At 47.5% G+C, this 14,910-nt stretch overlaps 5 protein-coding genes across 5 annotated transcripts; 3 read left to right on the top strand and 2 right to left on the bottom strand.

The window, feature by feature from the left end:
* The first annotated feature begins 85 nt into the window (after positions 1-85).
* SPPG_03215 (trimethyllysine dioxygenase) lies at positions 86-1,742 on the top strand. Its single transcript, XM_016751488.1, has one exon. The coding sequence runs from the start codon at positions 237-239 to the stop codon at positions 1,572-1,574; it is 1,338 nt and encodes a 445-aa protein (XP_016609444.1). The 5' UTR covers positions 86-236; the 3' UTR covers positions 1,575-1,742.
* A 100-nt stretch (positions 1,743-1,842) lies between these two features.
* SPPG_03214 (uncharacterized protein) lies at positions 1,843-2,485 on the bottom strand (the record flags this gene model as incomplete). Its single annotated transcript, XM_016751487.1, has 4 exons — positions 1,843-2,059; positions 2,119-2,214; positions 2,276-2,354; positions 2,431-2,485. The coding sequence occupies 4 exons, from the start codon at positions 2,483-2,485 to the stop codon at positions 1,843-1,845; spliced, it is 447 nt and encodes a 148-aa protein (XP_016609443.1).
* A 6,487-nt stretch (positions 2,486-8,972) lies between these two features.
* On the top strand, positions 8,973-10,943 carry SPPG_03213 (uncharacterized protein). Its single transcript, XM_016751486.1, has 6 exons — positions 8,973-9,878; positions 9,940-10,176; positions 10,237-10,413; positions 10,498-10,521; positions 10,593-10,669; positions 10,764-10,943. The coding sequence occupies exons 1-6, from the start codon at positions 9,156-9,158 to the stop codon at positions 10,891-10,893; spliced, it is 1,368 nt and encodes a 455-aa protein (XP_016609442.1). The 5' UTR covers positions 8,973-9,155; the 3' UTR covers positions 10,894-10,943.
* An 853-nt stretch (positions 10,944-11,796) lies between these two features.
* SPPG_03212 (uncharacterized protein) lies at positions 11,797-13,762 on the top strand. The gene is made up of 8 exons (XM_016751485.1): positions 11,797-11,942; positions 12,016-12,054; positions 12,117-12,210; positions 12,273-12,349; positions 12,405-12,537; positions 12,603-12,671; positions 12,730-13,089; positions 13,160-13,762. The coding sequence occupies exons 1-8, from the start codon at positions 11,904-11,906 to the stop codon at positions 13,693-13,695; spliced, it is 1,347 nt and encodes a 448-aa protein (XP_016609441.1). The 5' UTR covers positions 11,797-11,903; the 3' UTR covers positions 13,696-13,762.
* Positions 13,676-14,894, bottom strand: SPPG_03211 (uncharacterized protein). The gene is made up of 3 exons (XM_016751484.1): positions 14,559-14,894; positions 14,385-14,494; positions 13,676-14,323 (listed from the first exon to the last, which is right to left on the bottom strand). The coding sequence occupies exons 1-3, from the start codon at positions 14,707-14,709 to the stop codon at positions 13,868-13,870; spliced, it is 717 nt and encodes a 238-aa protein (XP_016609440.1). The 5' UTR covers positions 14,710-14,894; the 3' UTR covers positions 13,676-13,867.
* Between the last annotated feature and the right edge of the window lie 16 nt (positions 14,895-14,910).

The following is a 14,910-nucleotide window of genomic DNA, read 5'->3' as shown; positions in this document are numbered from 1 at the left end:
GATTCCACGCCTGTGATTGGCTGAATTCAAATGCCATGTAACTATATATAGACAAATCAGGCTTCCATAAAAGCTGGTTCCCGAACATCTTTCCCGTCCTCGTTCTGTCGCATGTTGGTTTCATAGTTTGTGGCATTCATCTTGGTCTTCCCATCTTCTTCATTTGCACTCTGAACTTTACCTATTCCTTGTTTTCTTCTGTACGCTCACTATTGATTAGCAAAAGTCACTGTCAAATGTCAACCAGGCTCGTCTCGACGCTGTTGGCAAACCGAACGCGGACGCTGTCAAGTCGCATCTTGCGACCTCTATTACCTGCCGTCAATCGCATCCCGTCGAGCCTTCCATCATGTCTGCCACCTATGCTGCCAATTCGCTCCGCTGCCGCATCCCTTTCCACCGCCGCCCCGCAACGCATGGACGATGATCTAGACAACACGCCAACTGCATGGGTAGAGCCGGATAACAGAGTCACTATCCGGTTCGGGGATTATGCAACAACGTCATTCAACGGAATCTGGCTTCGTGACCACTGTCGTTGCCCTTCATGTTTTCATGCCATCACGAAGCAGCGCTTGATAGATACCGCCTCAATTCCCTTGAACATCAAGCCATCTAGCATGGCCGTGTCGCCTGATGGCAAGACCATCAAGTTCGTCTGGGAGGATGATGGACATGAAAGCGTAATGGATTTGGCATGGCTGAGACAGCATTCTTACAATCCCAAACTGGCAGAGAAGAAGTTGCTGCGGGATAAACAACTGTGGGATGCCAGTATTGCAGAATCGCTCCCGATTGTCCAGTATAAGGATGTAATGGCAAACGAAGAAGGATTGGCAAAGTGGCTGGAACACATTGATGTGTACGGAATAGGATTCGTAGATGGAGTGCCGGCCACCCCGGAAGCTACAGAACAGCTGGGTCGGCGGATCTCATTCATTCGCGAAACGCATTATGGAGGATTTTGGGACTTTACTGCCAATCTCGAACACGGCGACACTGCATACACGACTCTCGGTCTTCCTGCCCACACGGACACGACGTACTTTACGGATCCAATAGGACTACAACTCTTCCACCTTCTGGAGCACCGCGGAACAGGCGGTGAATCACTTTACGTGGATGGTTTCCACGTTGCACATCAACTTCAAACACTGCACCCATGGGCATATGATATTCTCTCCCGAACACGCATTTCCTCCCACTCAGCCGGCGACAAAAGTACCTTGATCGAACCTACATACGGGCGACCTATACTCAACCATGACCCAACCACCAGAGAACTTTACCAAATCCGATTCAACAATGATGATCGTTCCACATTGGATCATCTTTCTGCATCAGAAGTGCGAGACTTTTATGCAGCCTTGAAGGAATGGATTAAATTATTGAGAGATAAGCGGAATGAATTGTGGACTCAATTAAGACCCGGTCGGGCTGTCATGGTGGACAACTGGCGGGTATTGCATGGACGAGCAGCTTTTACTGGACACAGGAGATTGACTGGTTGCTATCATAACTGGGATGATTACAGAAGCAGAGTGAAGACGGTTTTGGATAAGAAGACTATCTAGTTTTAGTTTGAAAAAGGAAGTTACAGTAGAAAGTATGTATTGTATTGTTGGTTGCTTGCAAAGCCTATTCAGCACATTTGCAGCAAATTATACTGTGACAAGTCTTTTGGTTTCAACACGCACGTAAAGTGCACACTATAATAATTAGAGACTAAATTTGCTACACGATGAACCATGTGCTATCGGCAAACGTTTGATCATAATCAAGTAGCCGCGCAATGGTGCCATCCTTAATTCCAACCATGTTGAAGCCCCGCTGCTATGTATCTCAGCGCCACTGACCGTATCCACCATACGCCTGTGCACTCGAACGAGCCTGAAGGGCAGACTCAGATTTCATCTTCCTCAGGCCATTAGGGTTGGAACCAGGACGAGGAGTGGTGGAATCACGGCGTTGTCCCCAGACGCCTGGGCGATCAGGACGGGCCCATTGACGTTTGGACTTTACAATCACAGGGAAGAAGAGAGTGTTGAGCTGATTCTGACTAGGCTTGGAATCAGAGAAAAGTCGCAACACATTTGAATCAAAGAGCATCATACGTACGCTTTGTACACATCATCGTGGGTTTCACCAGAGATCTGAATGGCGTTCTTCTCTTTGATGTAGCTGATATCGGTGTACGTATCCATTGCAATTTTACTGAATAAATCAAAGTCAGCGTGCGGCACGGCAGCATATCCAGCTCAGGCACTTGACCTACCCGATAGCCTCTGCATCAGGGCCCGCCCTCAGTCTCTGTTCATCCCAGCCCGGGGGACAGTAGACAAAGCCAGTTACATCTACCAGCAGACAGACAATTGTTCTAAATGTTAGTTGATCTGCCATATGTTCGTTGACGCCACCGAACCCACATACCAACAGCAACCTGCTCCCAGGTCCTCTCTCCGTTGAAAGTTGCAGCGTTCGTCATTGTAGATATAAAGAAATAGTAGAAAACGAAAAAACTAGTATACAAGAATGGAAGGCGGTGTTCGGCTGTGTGTATGAGGGATTGAATCAAAAGACGGTCGTTCCAGAACTAGCGATATATTGGATTTTTTTAAGGGGAACGTGGCCGTAGTGGTTTTTAGACGATGGGAATACCCAAAGCAAAGAGGTCCTTTCTTCAATTTTTTTTTTGATGAGGGATGGCGAACCGTCGAGGAAGGAACGGCAGCTGGAAGGAAAGCCAAATCCAACCTTTAGCGCACTTTGCCCCTTGGATTTGAACTTTCAACGATGGGGTTGGGGCCATAAGGTTGTGTAGATACCGCCCATAGCAACGAGCATGGCACAGTCAATTGATTTGCTCAGCAGATGGAATCTCATTCTACGCAATTGGCGCTCTCAGCATTCTTTCGTTTTTCGTAACTGGTATCTATCTGGTTTTACCATGGGTGCTTGTATTTTAATACGCAATTTGATCTATAGTTGGAAGCACTACAGCACAACGATCATGGCACTAGCAGCAACGGGATCATGACATGCATTTAGTACTGCAAGAATTATTGGGTACAAGACTACTACGTCGGCAAGTTTTGAACGACCCACCCATGACATGACGATGCATGGTCAGGGCTGGACAGCAATACAACAAGTCCCTTCGTCCCTGGCCGGCAGTGGCTGGAGCGCGCTTACTCAATCATTTCTGGAAAGTCCTCACGGGGACGCCACTCAATTCTGATTGGCCCGAATTGAACGCGTTGCGCCCCCCTCGTCATCTCCGCTCGCGTTTATAAAAGGGGGCTCGACTTTTCCCCCATTGCCTCTTCCTCAAAGGTACGCCTGATGTTGAGTTGTGTTTTCTACCAACTTGTCCTGTAGGATCTGTGCGGTATGCGTGGAACTTGGAGCGTCTCCCGCACGACGAATATCTTGCCAGGCCGGGGAGAAGACGTTGTCATTAACAACCTGAACTGCACTGGGTAGCGACATGCGACACGCGAAGCGCACTGATTCTGACCGCCCTTGGCTACAAGTTTTATGTAAGTCTTTGCACTTCTTCTTATACACTCGTCGCTGTGTCTAAAGTCCTGGCCACAGTTGGACGCGCAGCCGACTAGTCCGGGTCGCTCAAGTACTTCCGTCATCCGAAGTCACAAGGCTTCTATTTTGAACCTGGATGTGGAAGCGCAGCAAGGCCTACGAACCGAACAGTTATGTTATTACATATCCGTAACGACCATAACAAGTTTTACGCAACGTCCGTATGGGCATTGTCCTTTCCGGGTGATATCTGAGCTCTCGGGCTCAGTTCCTTCCGCCCATATCGTGAGAACATCGCCGTACGTCGTCCTCAAGCCGCAAATCCAGGACTCGTGGATTATGATGGATCAAAGTAACGTTGTGACATCCCGTACGACCATAATCCGTCTTGCCTCGTATCCATGTAGACCTTCGCCATCTCCGGGTGATGTCTAAGGCTCTCGGGCTCGGTTTCCACCCGTCGAGGTTTTACGAACATCTCAGGACATCGACCATACAAGTAATGTTCTGACATCCGTACGACAGTAATTAGTCTTGCTCGTATCCATGTAGACCTTCGCCATCTCCGGATGATGTCTAAGGCTCTCGGGCTCAGTTTCCACCCGTCGAGATTTTACGAACATCTCAGGACATCGACCATACAAGTAATGTTCTGACATCCGTACGACAGTAATTAGTCTTGCTCGTATCCATGTAGACCTTCGCCATCTCCGGGTGATGTCTAAGGCTCTCGAGCTCAGTTTCCACCCGTCGAGATTTTACGAACATCTCAGGGCATCGACCTAATGAATCAAAGTAACGTTCCTAAATATTCGTACGATCGTGACAAGTCTTCCCTTGTATCCATTCATGTAGACCGTTGCGCTCTCCGGGTGATGTCTGAGCTTGCAAGCTCGGTTTCCATCCGCCGACTGCAGACAAGAACGTTCATGCTACAAACCGTCAATGTAATTTGCTTACGCATTTGTACGCCTCTGGTACGTCTGGCCTTCCATGTGTATAGAGAAATTACCCAGCATAGCATTGCTCTTTTGGATGACGTCTGAGCTTAAACTCGGTTCCCATCCGTCGAGCTCATCACGATAACGCGTAGGACTTCCGTCAATTCGAAATGAGAGATCGGCTTATAGATTATGAAGGATTGAAGGAACGTTCTGCCGTCAGACGCCCGTTTGAAGTGTTGTCTCCAGTCGGTGTGCAGATGATTGCGGCAAAATATGATACTTCCGTCTTGGGTAGATGTCTGAGCCCTCGAGCTCAGTCACCATCTGCCGACACCGGATTTGCTGCTGGATTACGAGGAATGACTATGGTGCATTAATGTAACGTAGTAATACTTTACAACGACCGTGACAAGTCTTGTCCCACGTCTACAGACTACATCGTTCCTTCGGATGATGTCTGAGCTCTCGAGCTCGGATTCCGTCCGCCGATATCGTTAGCATGTTACTCGGAAGGTTGCATCTGATATTCAAGTAAGCTTCTTACACATTCGTACGCTGTGACACGTCCTGGTCCGCATGTGTATAGAAACCTTTCCCTCGGATGGTGTCTGAGCTCTCGAGCTCAGTTTCTATCCGCCGATACCGTCAGAACGTCGGTACGAAAGATGATTACGATGCTTCAAGTAAGGCTCTTCTATGTTCTTACGACCGTGACACGTCTTGTCCCGCAGCCATCTAGAGAACCTTGCTTCCTTGGGTGATGTCTGAATCTGAGAACCCCGTTTCCATCTAAAACGTCGTTAAACTGTTAGAGGACCCTTATCCTTAGTTCGAAAAACCGAAATCAGCTTGGGTCGTGATACATCACTCTTGTGAAGGATGGAAGTAAGATGTTCTTGAACATTAGTACGCTTCTGAACCCTTCAGGACGCTTCCGAACTTTGGTCTCGCCTGTGCATGCAAGAATTGCGCAGCCAGAACATCATATTCTTGGATCTCTGGAAGATATTCTCCCAGCAGAATATATCCCGATGTCGTGCATACAGCGGGATGTGGATAACGTGGACAAAGTAACATCCGACATCCATCTTATCCCGTCTTTGCATAGATCATTGCGGGCACTTTGGCGCAGCAAGTTCTTGCCGTTGGGAGTGGTGTCTTGTTTGCGAAATCGTTAATTTGCCGAGATCGCAGGATTGGAGGAAATCACCTAAGGACCCCAATCAAGTAGAGCCGCTAGGTGGTAAAGTCAATACTTGCATGCTTGTCTTGTTCATCTTCGCCGCGAACATCCTTTAAGAAAGTGACATTGAATGAACTCTCAACCGTCAATACTTAAAATCCGATCATCTGTGGAAACTTGGTGCAGGAAGTAAAAATGCGTCATTCGATGTGCATTCTTCACACCTTTATCCTTCAAGATATTGCACGAACATATCACGTACAAATGCGCGTGTCAGAACGCAACTGTACTTTCACAATGAGTTTTGACCCATAATTGATCCCGGAATAAGTTTCGAACACGCATTGCCGTTAAAGAAGAGACCATCATTATACTTTATATCTTGGAAATGTATGCTTGAAGACACCGTCCGCTTTTCGCTGAAGATAAGTCGACGATCATTAACTGCATGAACATTAACTGTTTGGCGATTGTGAAGATTGGAACGAAGGCTATCTGAGGACAATATTGTGCCGTACTGTCGCGCACTTCGTGCAAAACAGTCGTAGTGATTCCTCCAACATATTATCAGCAAGTTAAAGTTCCTTTCATGCAAAGCCTTAATAACTGCGTTGGAATTTAGAAGTTTGTGTGTTACAACACACGTAAAGGGGGTGCTATCGGCAGCCTATGACATGAGTCTTTGAATGTTTACCTTAGTGCGAATATCTAATGACCGCGGTCATACTCTTGCGCTGAACTAGGTTAACTAGGACAGCTTGTCTCGACAGTTGTCATTGAAACTAGTGTGAACCGTCGAAAACGGTGGGCGCGTGGTACAATAGGTCATCTGCTTTCTTGGGGGGACCGGTCGAGGTGATTTCATTTTTCTACTTTAGGCGGTGATTAGCCCACGTTAGAGAGGAAGAATATCAGGGAGTATATTATACCACCTTTGGGATTGATTGACACGTTACAAGCAAATAATAAAACGTCACGCTGATAAAGCTTTACCATTTGCAGCCGTTGTGCACTTGGATCATCTCTGTGGAGACCTTCAAAATTCGTCGGAAGTAACTATGGGGGATGCAGAAAAGAGGTGGGAAAGTTGAGGGTCCTTGCATGCCTCTTGGACGGGTTGAGGTTTCTTTTCCCTTCTTTTAGGGTGATGCATCACATTGAGAAGCATTCCAGTGAAGTGCTGGTGATGGTGCAATGAGCCCTGTTAATCTAATCGGTCACTTCTCGGTCTAACTGAGGGAGTTTTAGTAGAGAATCGTAACTCTACTAGCGTCATTACCGAACACCGGTAGTAGAAGCTAAAGCTAACTTTTCAAATTATCCAGATGCACTGCGCTATTAGATCTCGCGCCGGAGCGCCGTAGTATCAGTGAGATGCATAGTCCTCGCTTTTCACTTTGAAACTTATCAAATCGTTCCATATATAGCTCGGTGCTCATTTCCATGTCTACCGACGTCCACGCAGACCGTCTTGTGGGATGCAGAGCACATTCGTATCATTTCATGCATGATTAGTGAAATGACAAGGGTTTTGATTGACATTTCCGTCCTAGGGCAAATGAGAAACGTAACTTTTAACCATTTGTCGTTGGTATTTCCGTCTGTGCTTTTTTTTGTCTGTTGATGTGTGCTGGTTTTCAGGAGTGGTGTACCCGCCAAAGCTGGACTATTCGTTAAGGATCACATCGTCATACACTTGCGTGTCTGACAGATTATTTCTTTAGGACCAACCAGAGTGATCTACGCTATTAAGAATTATTAAGTTTTTGTGTTGTGAACTGCAGGCTTGATACTCTTTTCCCCCCTTGTAGCATGTTACTTATTCGTATGTTTTCAGATTTTGTGTTGGAAGAGAACACGGCGAGATATGTCGGACAAGTGAGTGTCAAACTTTCGGCTTTTGGTGTTGCTGATACGACGATGTGTAGACTCCTCTTTGACATTGCGACGCAAATTGGAGCAGTGGCGTGGAACACAACATGCATGGATTCGGTCATTTTGGTAAAAGGACATGTCGCCCACACACGCAAGTGCTAAAACCTCATCTGTACGTGTTACTGATCAACGAGGTGTAGGTATTTCTTCGACATCTAGACGGAAAAGTTGGAGGAGCAATGTTTTTCAAAGTAAGCTGTTGCAAATCTTTTGAAGTCTCGCACTATTGATATGATCAGGATATCCGGTGCGCGAGAAAGTTGAAGTAGGACAATTCCGCGCATGCTCAATGGTGAGTAATTTCTAATATTTACGTTAACTAACCTCAAGCAAGGTATCACGATGCAAATGCGACTGTTGAAATGGAAGGATATCAAAAGTCGGGCATTAAAGTAAGACAACGGACTGATATGGTGGTTTACTGATCGAATAGAGTTTAAAGGTGTCGACAGCAAACCCGGCGTGGGCGGGGGCCGTTTAATCGCGTCGTTATATAAGTGCAGGGAGGAGGCCCCTAGAGGTACGTGATTCGTACCTGTGATGTTACGTCGTAAATTTGTAGAGGTTCGCGCCGATCAAGGCGGTGTTTGCGTTCCAGCACACTTCAGTGAAGGTACGAGGTAGCGTTGGATTGGCCGACTTTGTCTCATAAGTACGAGTCTGTTAAGATGATTTTTCTTTATTGCGTGCTGAAAGTAGGTGAACGATAGGGATGGATTGTGGGCAGGTTCGGCGGAAACCTTGTTATAATACCGCGAATCTACTTGTATTGCATACTTGTGCTTTGAGAATGGTTAATATAGAATCCCTGGTTCCTGTTTGAGTTCTACCCTCCGCGGTAAACGCGTATTTCAAGGAGGACAATCTCGTCGCGTTCAATTGTCCACATGCGCGTCCCCTTGATCACGGAATTGGAAGGGGAAATGAATGGGACACGTCACCCGGTTTTTTCCGTAATTTTTCATTTTTTTCGTTTTTCAACCTGCGCCACAGCGCAGTTCTCCCTCGTCTATAAAAAGGCGACGTTCCCCGTCCCCCCTCCTGTTTTCTTTAATCCTCTCAGGCCTTTTGGCTAAGATCAAGTGTAGTATCTGTTCTATTCAGTCTGATAACTGAATCTGTTCACATTGTGGACAATTGTTATCAAACTTATTTTTGAAACTCGCTGGCTGTTGATGGGCTTGCCCTAGACGCTGGCACCGGTGTCCCCAGTATTGCACTATCTCTGGGTGACGCCAAGCTTATTATTGAAGGAAGAAATACAAATGGCGAATTGCTATGTTTGGAAGTAGTTGTCACAAGCAAGATGACTCTGGCTACACAAAGATGTCGATGACTAGTGCACCTGATTTTACCATGTCTTCGTAGTCATATGTGCGTTGTGTTATTTACAGGTTTCGCCTCTTAAATCCATGAATGTAATGTCGCTATGAAATGTCATTATGTAATCCTATCGGAATAAACTCTGATCAGAACGATTAAACTGAGGGATGCAAGCTTGCATGGGATCACATACAAATATCGCCAACAGCTGAACACCAATATCGCATATTATGCTAGCAATGGACGATGTCTCACCGTCCACCATTGTCAGGGAACGATCCATCCCTGGCCCAATCCCGGCGTCCGCACATGGTCCACCTCTCTCAACAACAGGCGGAACAGCTCTGCCCATGTTGGAAGATACAGATTTTGACTCGTACTCAGACGCTGAACTTGCAAAACTATACGAAGAGTTGGTCAAAAAGGCACAATTCTTGGAAGCGGAGAATACACTGTTTGAGAGCTTTCTGAACCGTGTTGGCCCAGATGTCGCAAGTGGTGCTTCTGCTGGAGCCGGGGGTGCAAAGGGGACTGCAGGTGGCGAGATGGGATACATGGATCTAGAAGGTCCGTCGGACTTTGGAGGCCTGGCTCCCGGTACCTCTGGACTACCAGCTGCTACGCCGGCGGCTGGCAGAGCACGAAAGAAGAAGGGAGAAAAGGTCGAAAAGCATCAAGCGCCGATCCTCCTCACCCCCGAGCAAAAGAGCGAGATTGCAACGAGGGAACTAGAAGAGCTAAAGGACGAGATTGAAAGACAAAAGGAAGAGTGGGGAAAAGTCTTGGACAATTACAAAGCCGAGATGGAAGAGATTGATATTAGAATATCAGAGACAAAGAAGGCAATGTATGAGTTCAAGAGGGACATTGTGCAGGGTGCTGTCAATCCTCGCACAAACAAGGTTGTGGCAGAGAGGGTTCTGCGTTATTTTGAGGACAAAATTCGGGGAAAGGTACGATGAATGATCACTGCAAGTTCGAATCAGTCGCTGATGGGCTCTCGCTTGTCAACAGGACGCCATCATTAAAAAAACCCGGCTCAAAAACAGCACCATCAAACTGCAAAAGAATAAACTTCATCTCCAACTTAAACAAAAGGAAGAGATGGGAGAAGTTCTCCACGCCATCGACTTTGACCAGTTGCAAATCGAAAACAAGCAATACTTGGCCAAAATTGAAGAGCGAAATGCTGAGCTCTTAAAGTTGAAAATGACAGCGGGAAATACCCAGCAGGTGTTAAACTTTCACAAGGTTCGAGATTTTGGCCCCTATTTGGCGCATATTCTTTACGATACTTATCTTTGAGTCCAGAGAAAGCTTCAGGCTCTCACCCAAGAGTCCGACTTTCTCAAGCAAGAGATTGCCCAACGACAGGAGGTATTGACCAAGCTCCTGGATGAAGCCGAGGTCGTGGAGCAGGAGAGAGCTCAAGCTCAGAGAACAAACCAAAAGATTAAGGAACAGATTGAAGAGTTTAGAGTGCCCGATGTAAGTGAGCGGGTTTTCGCAGACTCCGTTACAATATTTGAGTTCTTGTCTCCCTGTCGAGGTCATTGACGATCTTATTTCCAGGTGATGGACTATGTCTCTATAAAGGCAAGTTATTACTGTGGTTATAAGTACGCCATGGTTGTGCGGCAGCCAGCTAAAGTGGGGTTGGCACACAGGCCCAGCAGGAGGATCTGAAGAGCAAACTCAAAACATGGGAGCGCAAGGTTGGCATCGCTACAATGCAAACACAACGGTAAGTAGGTTCAGATTTATGTGATATGCAGATCCGCTTTTGCCATCGCTGGTCGCTCGCTCATCTCTATACGATCACTCTCCTCTCCTCATAGATTAAAGAAGATTTGGCGGCAAATGTGCCTTCATGCTCATCCACATCCAGCCCATCAACAGCAGAATCGCTATTACATTGACCATAACCGATTAGCGAATGTTCCTCAACTTCCTCCTGTACCAATATGAAAGCTATCTATTTCTCGTCCATACACTGGTGTTTGCGCTTTGTTTCCAAGGTCTAAAGTTTCATTTAGTATACAGCAGCTGCCTCTCGTATTAAAATATGTCCCAATTGCCTCAACAGCGCAGTGCAGTACGATGTTGGTGTGACAACTGTGTGTGGCTGTGATCACAGCACACACGCCGCTTTAGCAGCTCTTTCAATCAGAACATCATTCCCCACAAACTTCACTCGAAAACCTAAAAGACGTTACTATGGACGACGAACCCTCCCAAGCCGAACTCTACGCCCACTTCAACGGCGATGCGGACATGGTGTTGGCTTACAACAATGGACTTATTGATGAGGATGGGAATGATACCGGGGTTGACGACGATGTGCAGGAGACGGCTGAGCAGTGATGCGCCCTTGGATGATGGGAGCTTCGACACTACAAACGATGGCGAACCTTGCCAATTCCCGGCTGTAATGATATCACACACTGGCGAATGAGCACTACTATCATATGTACTTTAAAATATATCGTGCGTGATCGTGCATAGGGATATGCTTCTTTAATTGTTGAGAGCGCCATCATCCATTGTGGGTCCTGTTCTTCATTGTAAGGTTGGAACTAAAGAGGTGAGAAGATACCGCTGACGGGTCCTCAGTCTTTCGACATCGGTTTCCGGAAATGGGCTGTAAACTGGTTGACTAGGCATCATACTTAATGATGATTGAATGTAATACTATGCGAAGGACTGATGTTTGGGGCATCATCAGAAGCATAAGGTATGCGGCAGTTGGTGCGAAACGAATTCAGTCAAGGATGACTCCAGGCCTGGGTGTCAATGGCTAACCCGAGAGACATAAGTGGCACAGTCATAATATATAGCTCTCTTCGAAGGCCGACCATGCTAGTCTGGTCTCGCTAAGCGCCAGATCTCCGCACGACAGCTAAACATTATCCTCGTAGATCCTCTCAATCACGATACTATAGCGAAGACCAGTCTACATCTTACCGTTCGTCTCGAGGATGGGTCGCAAATCGGGGAAGAGCATGAACCCGGCGGATGTACGCATCGGCGCTTTTGTTCATTGGTCGTCTTGTCGCTCTTTAACTGATTTTAGGCACTATGCATACGTAGGCTCACCGCAAGCTCCAACGCAAACGGGAGCTGAAAAAGGTAAGGAATCTTGTATCGCCTCTCGGAGTCTCGCGCAACTTATCTTACATGTCTCCGTCTAGAACAAAGAAGAGCGGAAGAAAATTCGGTTGATCACAACTGCACAAAAAGACACATCGAAGGTTCTTGCAGAACTTGCCACATATCGAGAACTAGGTGGAGTGTTGTTGGGGCAGTTCTTAAACTATGGCTGCGAACTCACGAGCTTGGCGTAACAGAGCAGACTGATCCAACTGTACGCACGAAGCGACAATATGCTGAACAGAGGATCAAAAAGATCAATGAAGCACGACAGGTATTTTAGGTGTTTTGCCATCAGTTGTCAGTCCTTGTGCTTATTTCCTTTGTAGCAACTAGGACTTGCACCTGTCGACCCAAATGCTCCGTTACCGAAGCAGAAACAAAAGAAAGAAGCAGACGTGGAAATGAAATGGTACCATCCCACTTTCAACCCACATGGACCGAAGAAGCCTGCGCACCTTGGTAAGCCAAGGTGCCCACTGATATATCTAGAAGATACCTATTTACTCAAAACATTGTCGGTGTAGATGAAGAAAGCGAAGGTGATAGTGATGAGAGCGAAGGCGATTCTGACTCTTCAGTTTCATCTTCAGAAGGTATGACTGTGAAAGATCACGGTGCGTGGATAACATAGTAAACCATGTACCGTTTCAGGGGAGAGCGAACAAAATGAACCAGAAACTGTCACAACCCAGAAAGCCGAGCCAGAGCCCATGCTTCAATATGACGACCTATCCTATATACCATTACCCGACGGAGCAACACCTAATTTTGAAGCACAGATATATGTCACATTGGAGCTACCAGAAATCCGAAATAAGGCGGATTACAAAACGTCCCCAGCTCGAGACTCATCCACCCAACCTCCCGCGACACCGGGTCAGGTCAGACCAACACCTGGACAACACCACAACCCGTATCCAACCGAACGGCCACCAGAACCTCCATTTGGTCCCCCGTATAGACATCCTGGACAATGGGGACCGCCAAGCGGACCAGGAATGCCCATACCAGGTCTGTACTAGCCCAGTGATTTTCAGTATTACTGCCGCTCATTAACGCACCTCTCCATCGTTTCACGTAGGTTACTACCGTCCACCTTTTATGCCTCCCCCACATGGCATGCCCCCAGGCCCGCCACCATATCCACCATTCGGACCGCCAGGATTCATGCCGCGACCAGGACCACCGTTTATGGGACCTCCACCTGGTATGGCACCGTATGGTCCCCCACCAGGTTTTCACGGCGGTTATCCGCATTCTTCGGTGAACACGGCGCCTGAAGCAGGACCTCAACCAGAACCACAGCCTGCACCTGCACCAGTTATAGCAGCTGCACCACAAATGCGAGATCTTCAAGCAGAGTCGGTAAAATTGATTCCAGCGTCATTGCTGAGAAAGAAGACAACAGCAGGCCAGCCGAAACTTGGATCTGCACCGAAGCCGCTGCGACCACCTCCCAAGAAGGCGCTTAATGCGGCACCAGATGTCGAAGGCGAAGGGGGCGAGTCTCCTTTACCGGCACCATCAGCTCCCGCCCCACCAGTCAAAAAACCACCAGTGAAGGCGGCTACGGATGAGTATGATGAGTTTATGAGTCAGATGAAAGATCTATTGTAGATAATTTCGTAAAGAATTACATAATTATGCAAATTTCAACACAAGATTGAGATTGCCCTACTGTTTACCACATTGTGACCAGAATTAATGATGATGTCAAACACTGAACATCGTCTATATACACGTTACATTAGGAAGTTTCAAAAGTCTCATCAGGCTTCGAACTAAGCCGTCAAAATGCCGCAGCCAAGAATACGCTCAACATCGTAGCCATCATGCTCCACCCTGCGTCTGTGATGCTATTCATCATGGCAGCACTATCAGACCTTCCTGCAGGTTGGAATGGAGGTGGAAAAGTCCCAGAACCATCCCCCCCTATGGGCGACGGCGCGGCGGTGGGCGCGACGGTGGGCTGGACTGTCACCGAGGTTGTAACGGATACTGTACTAGTGATTGGTCCGCGGATCGGGGAATATGTCCCAGAAGCTATCCCAGATGATGACGGAGAAGGTGCCGTGCTTACTATGGGACTCCCTGTAGGACGAGGAACAAAAGTAACAGTAGTCACAGAGCCGGGGATCGGGAGAGGCTGCGAATGCTCAGCAGCGAAGACGGCTGCCGAAAGTTGGTTCGTGGCGTCGCGGAGAGGGGTGTATGATGGGTCTTGGGGGATGACGGTGTTAAGTTGCTATGATTTCAATGTAAGACGATCGGCTCGATGTGGAGAATTGGCGGCGGATAGAACCTACCTGCACCAGATATGTCACAGCCGCCGTATCTACGGGCCCATGCCCTGCTGTTGAAATCACATCATCCACTGCCTTGGTCACGTATGCATCGGGTGTCGCTATTTGCTGGTCTGTAAAATTCCCATGTAAGTTTGTGTTCTTCCAGATCAGTTTCCCACGCCGGTTTCAACTTACAAGCTTGCTGAATTTGCGCCGCAAAACTTGCAAAGGCAGCTTCCGGTATCAAATATCCAGCCGCTGCTATGAGAACGCCTTGAGCAGCTGCAAGCGGATACAATGCCGCCAGGAACAGAAACCCGACGGGGATAGGAATCCTGAGTCGCATGGAAGTGGACAACGTGGACCAGGTTGCCTGTGAAAGTCCGTAACAGAAAACGAATACAAGGAAATCCCTTGGACACAATCCAGGACACTGTTATACTCTCCCCGTCGTACTTGAGGCCCCCCGCCCTTTCAGAAAATTGATGTCGGTCAATGGTGGTGAGAATTTCGTCACTTGCGGTTTTGCAGGTTGGAACATCTAATT

Source organism: Spizellomyces punctatus (assembly GCF_000182565.1).
Source record: "Spizellomyces punctatus DAOM BR117 chromosome Unknown supercont1.5, whole genome shotgun sequence".
Classification (NCBI taxonomy): Eukaryota; Fungi; Chytridiomycota; class Chytridiomycetes; order Spizellomycetales; family Spizellomycetaceae; genus Spizellomyces; species Spizellomyces punctatus.
Note: the sequence above shows the minus strand (reverse complement) of the source record. Positions and strands in the feature narration are given on the sequence as shown.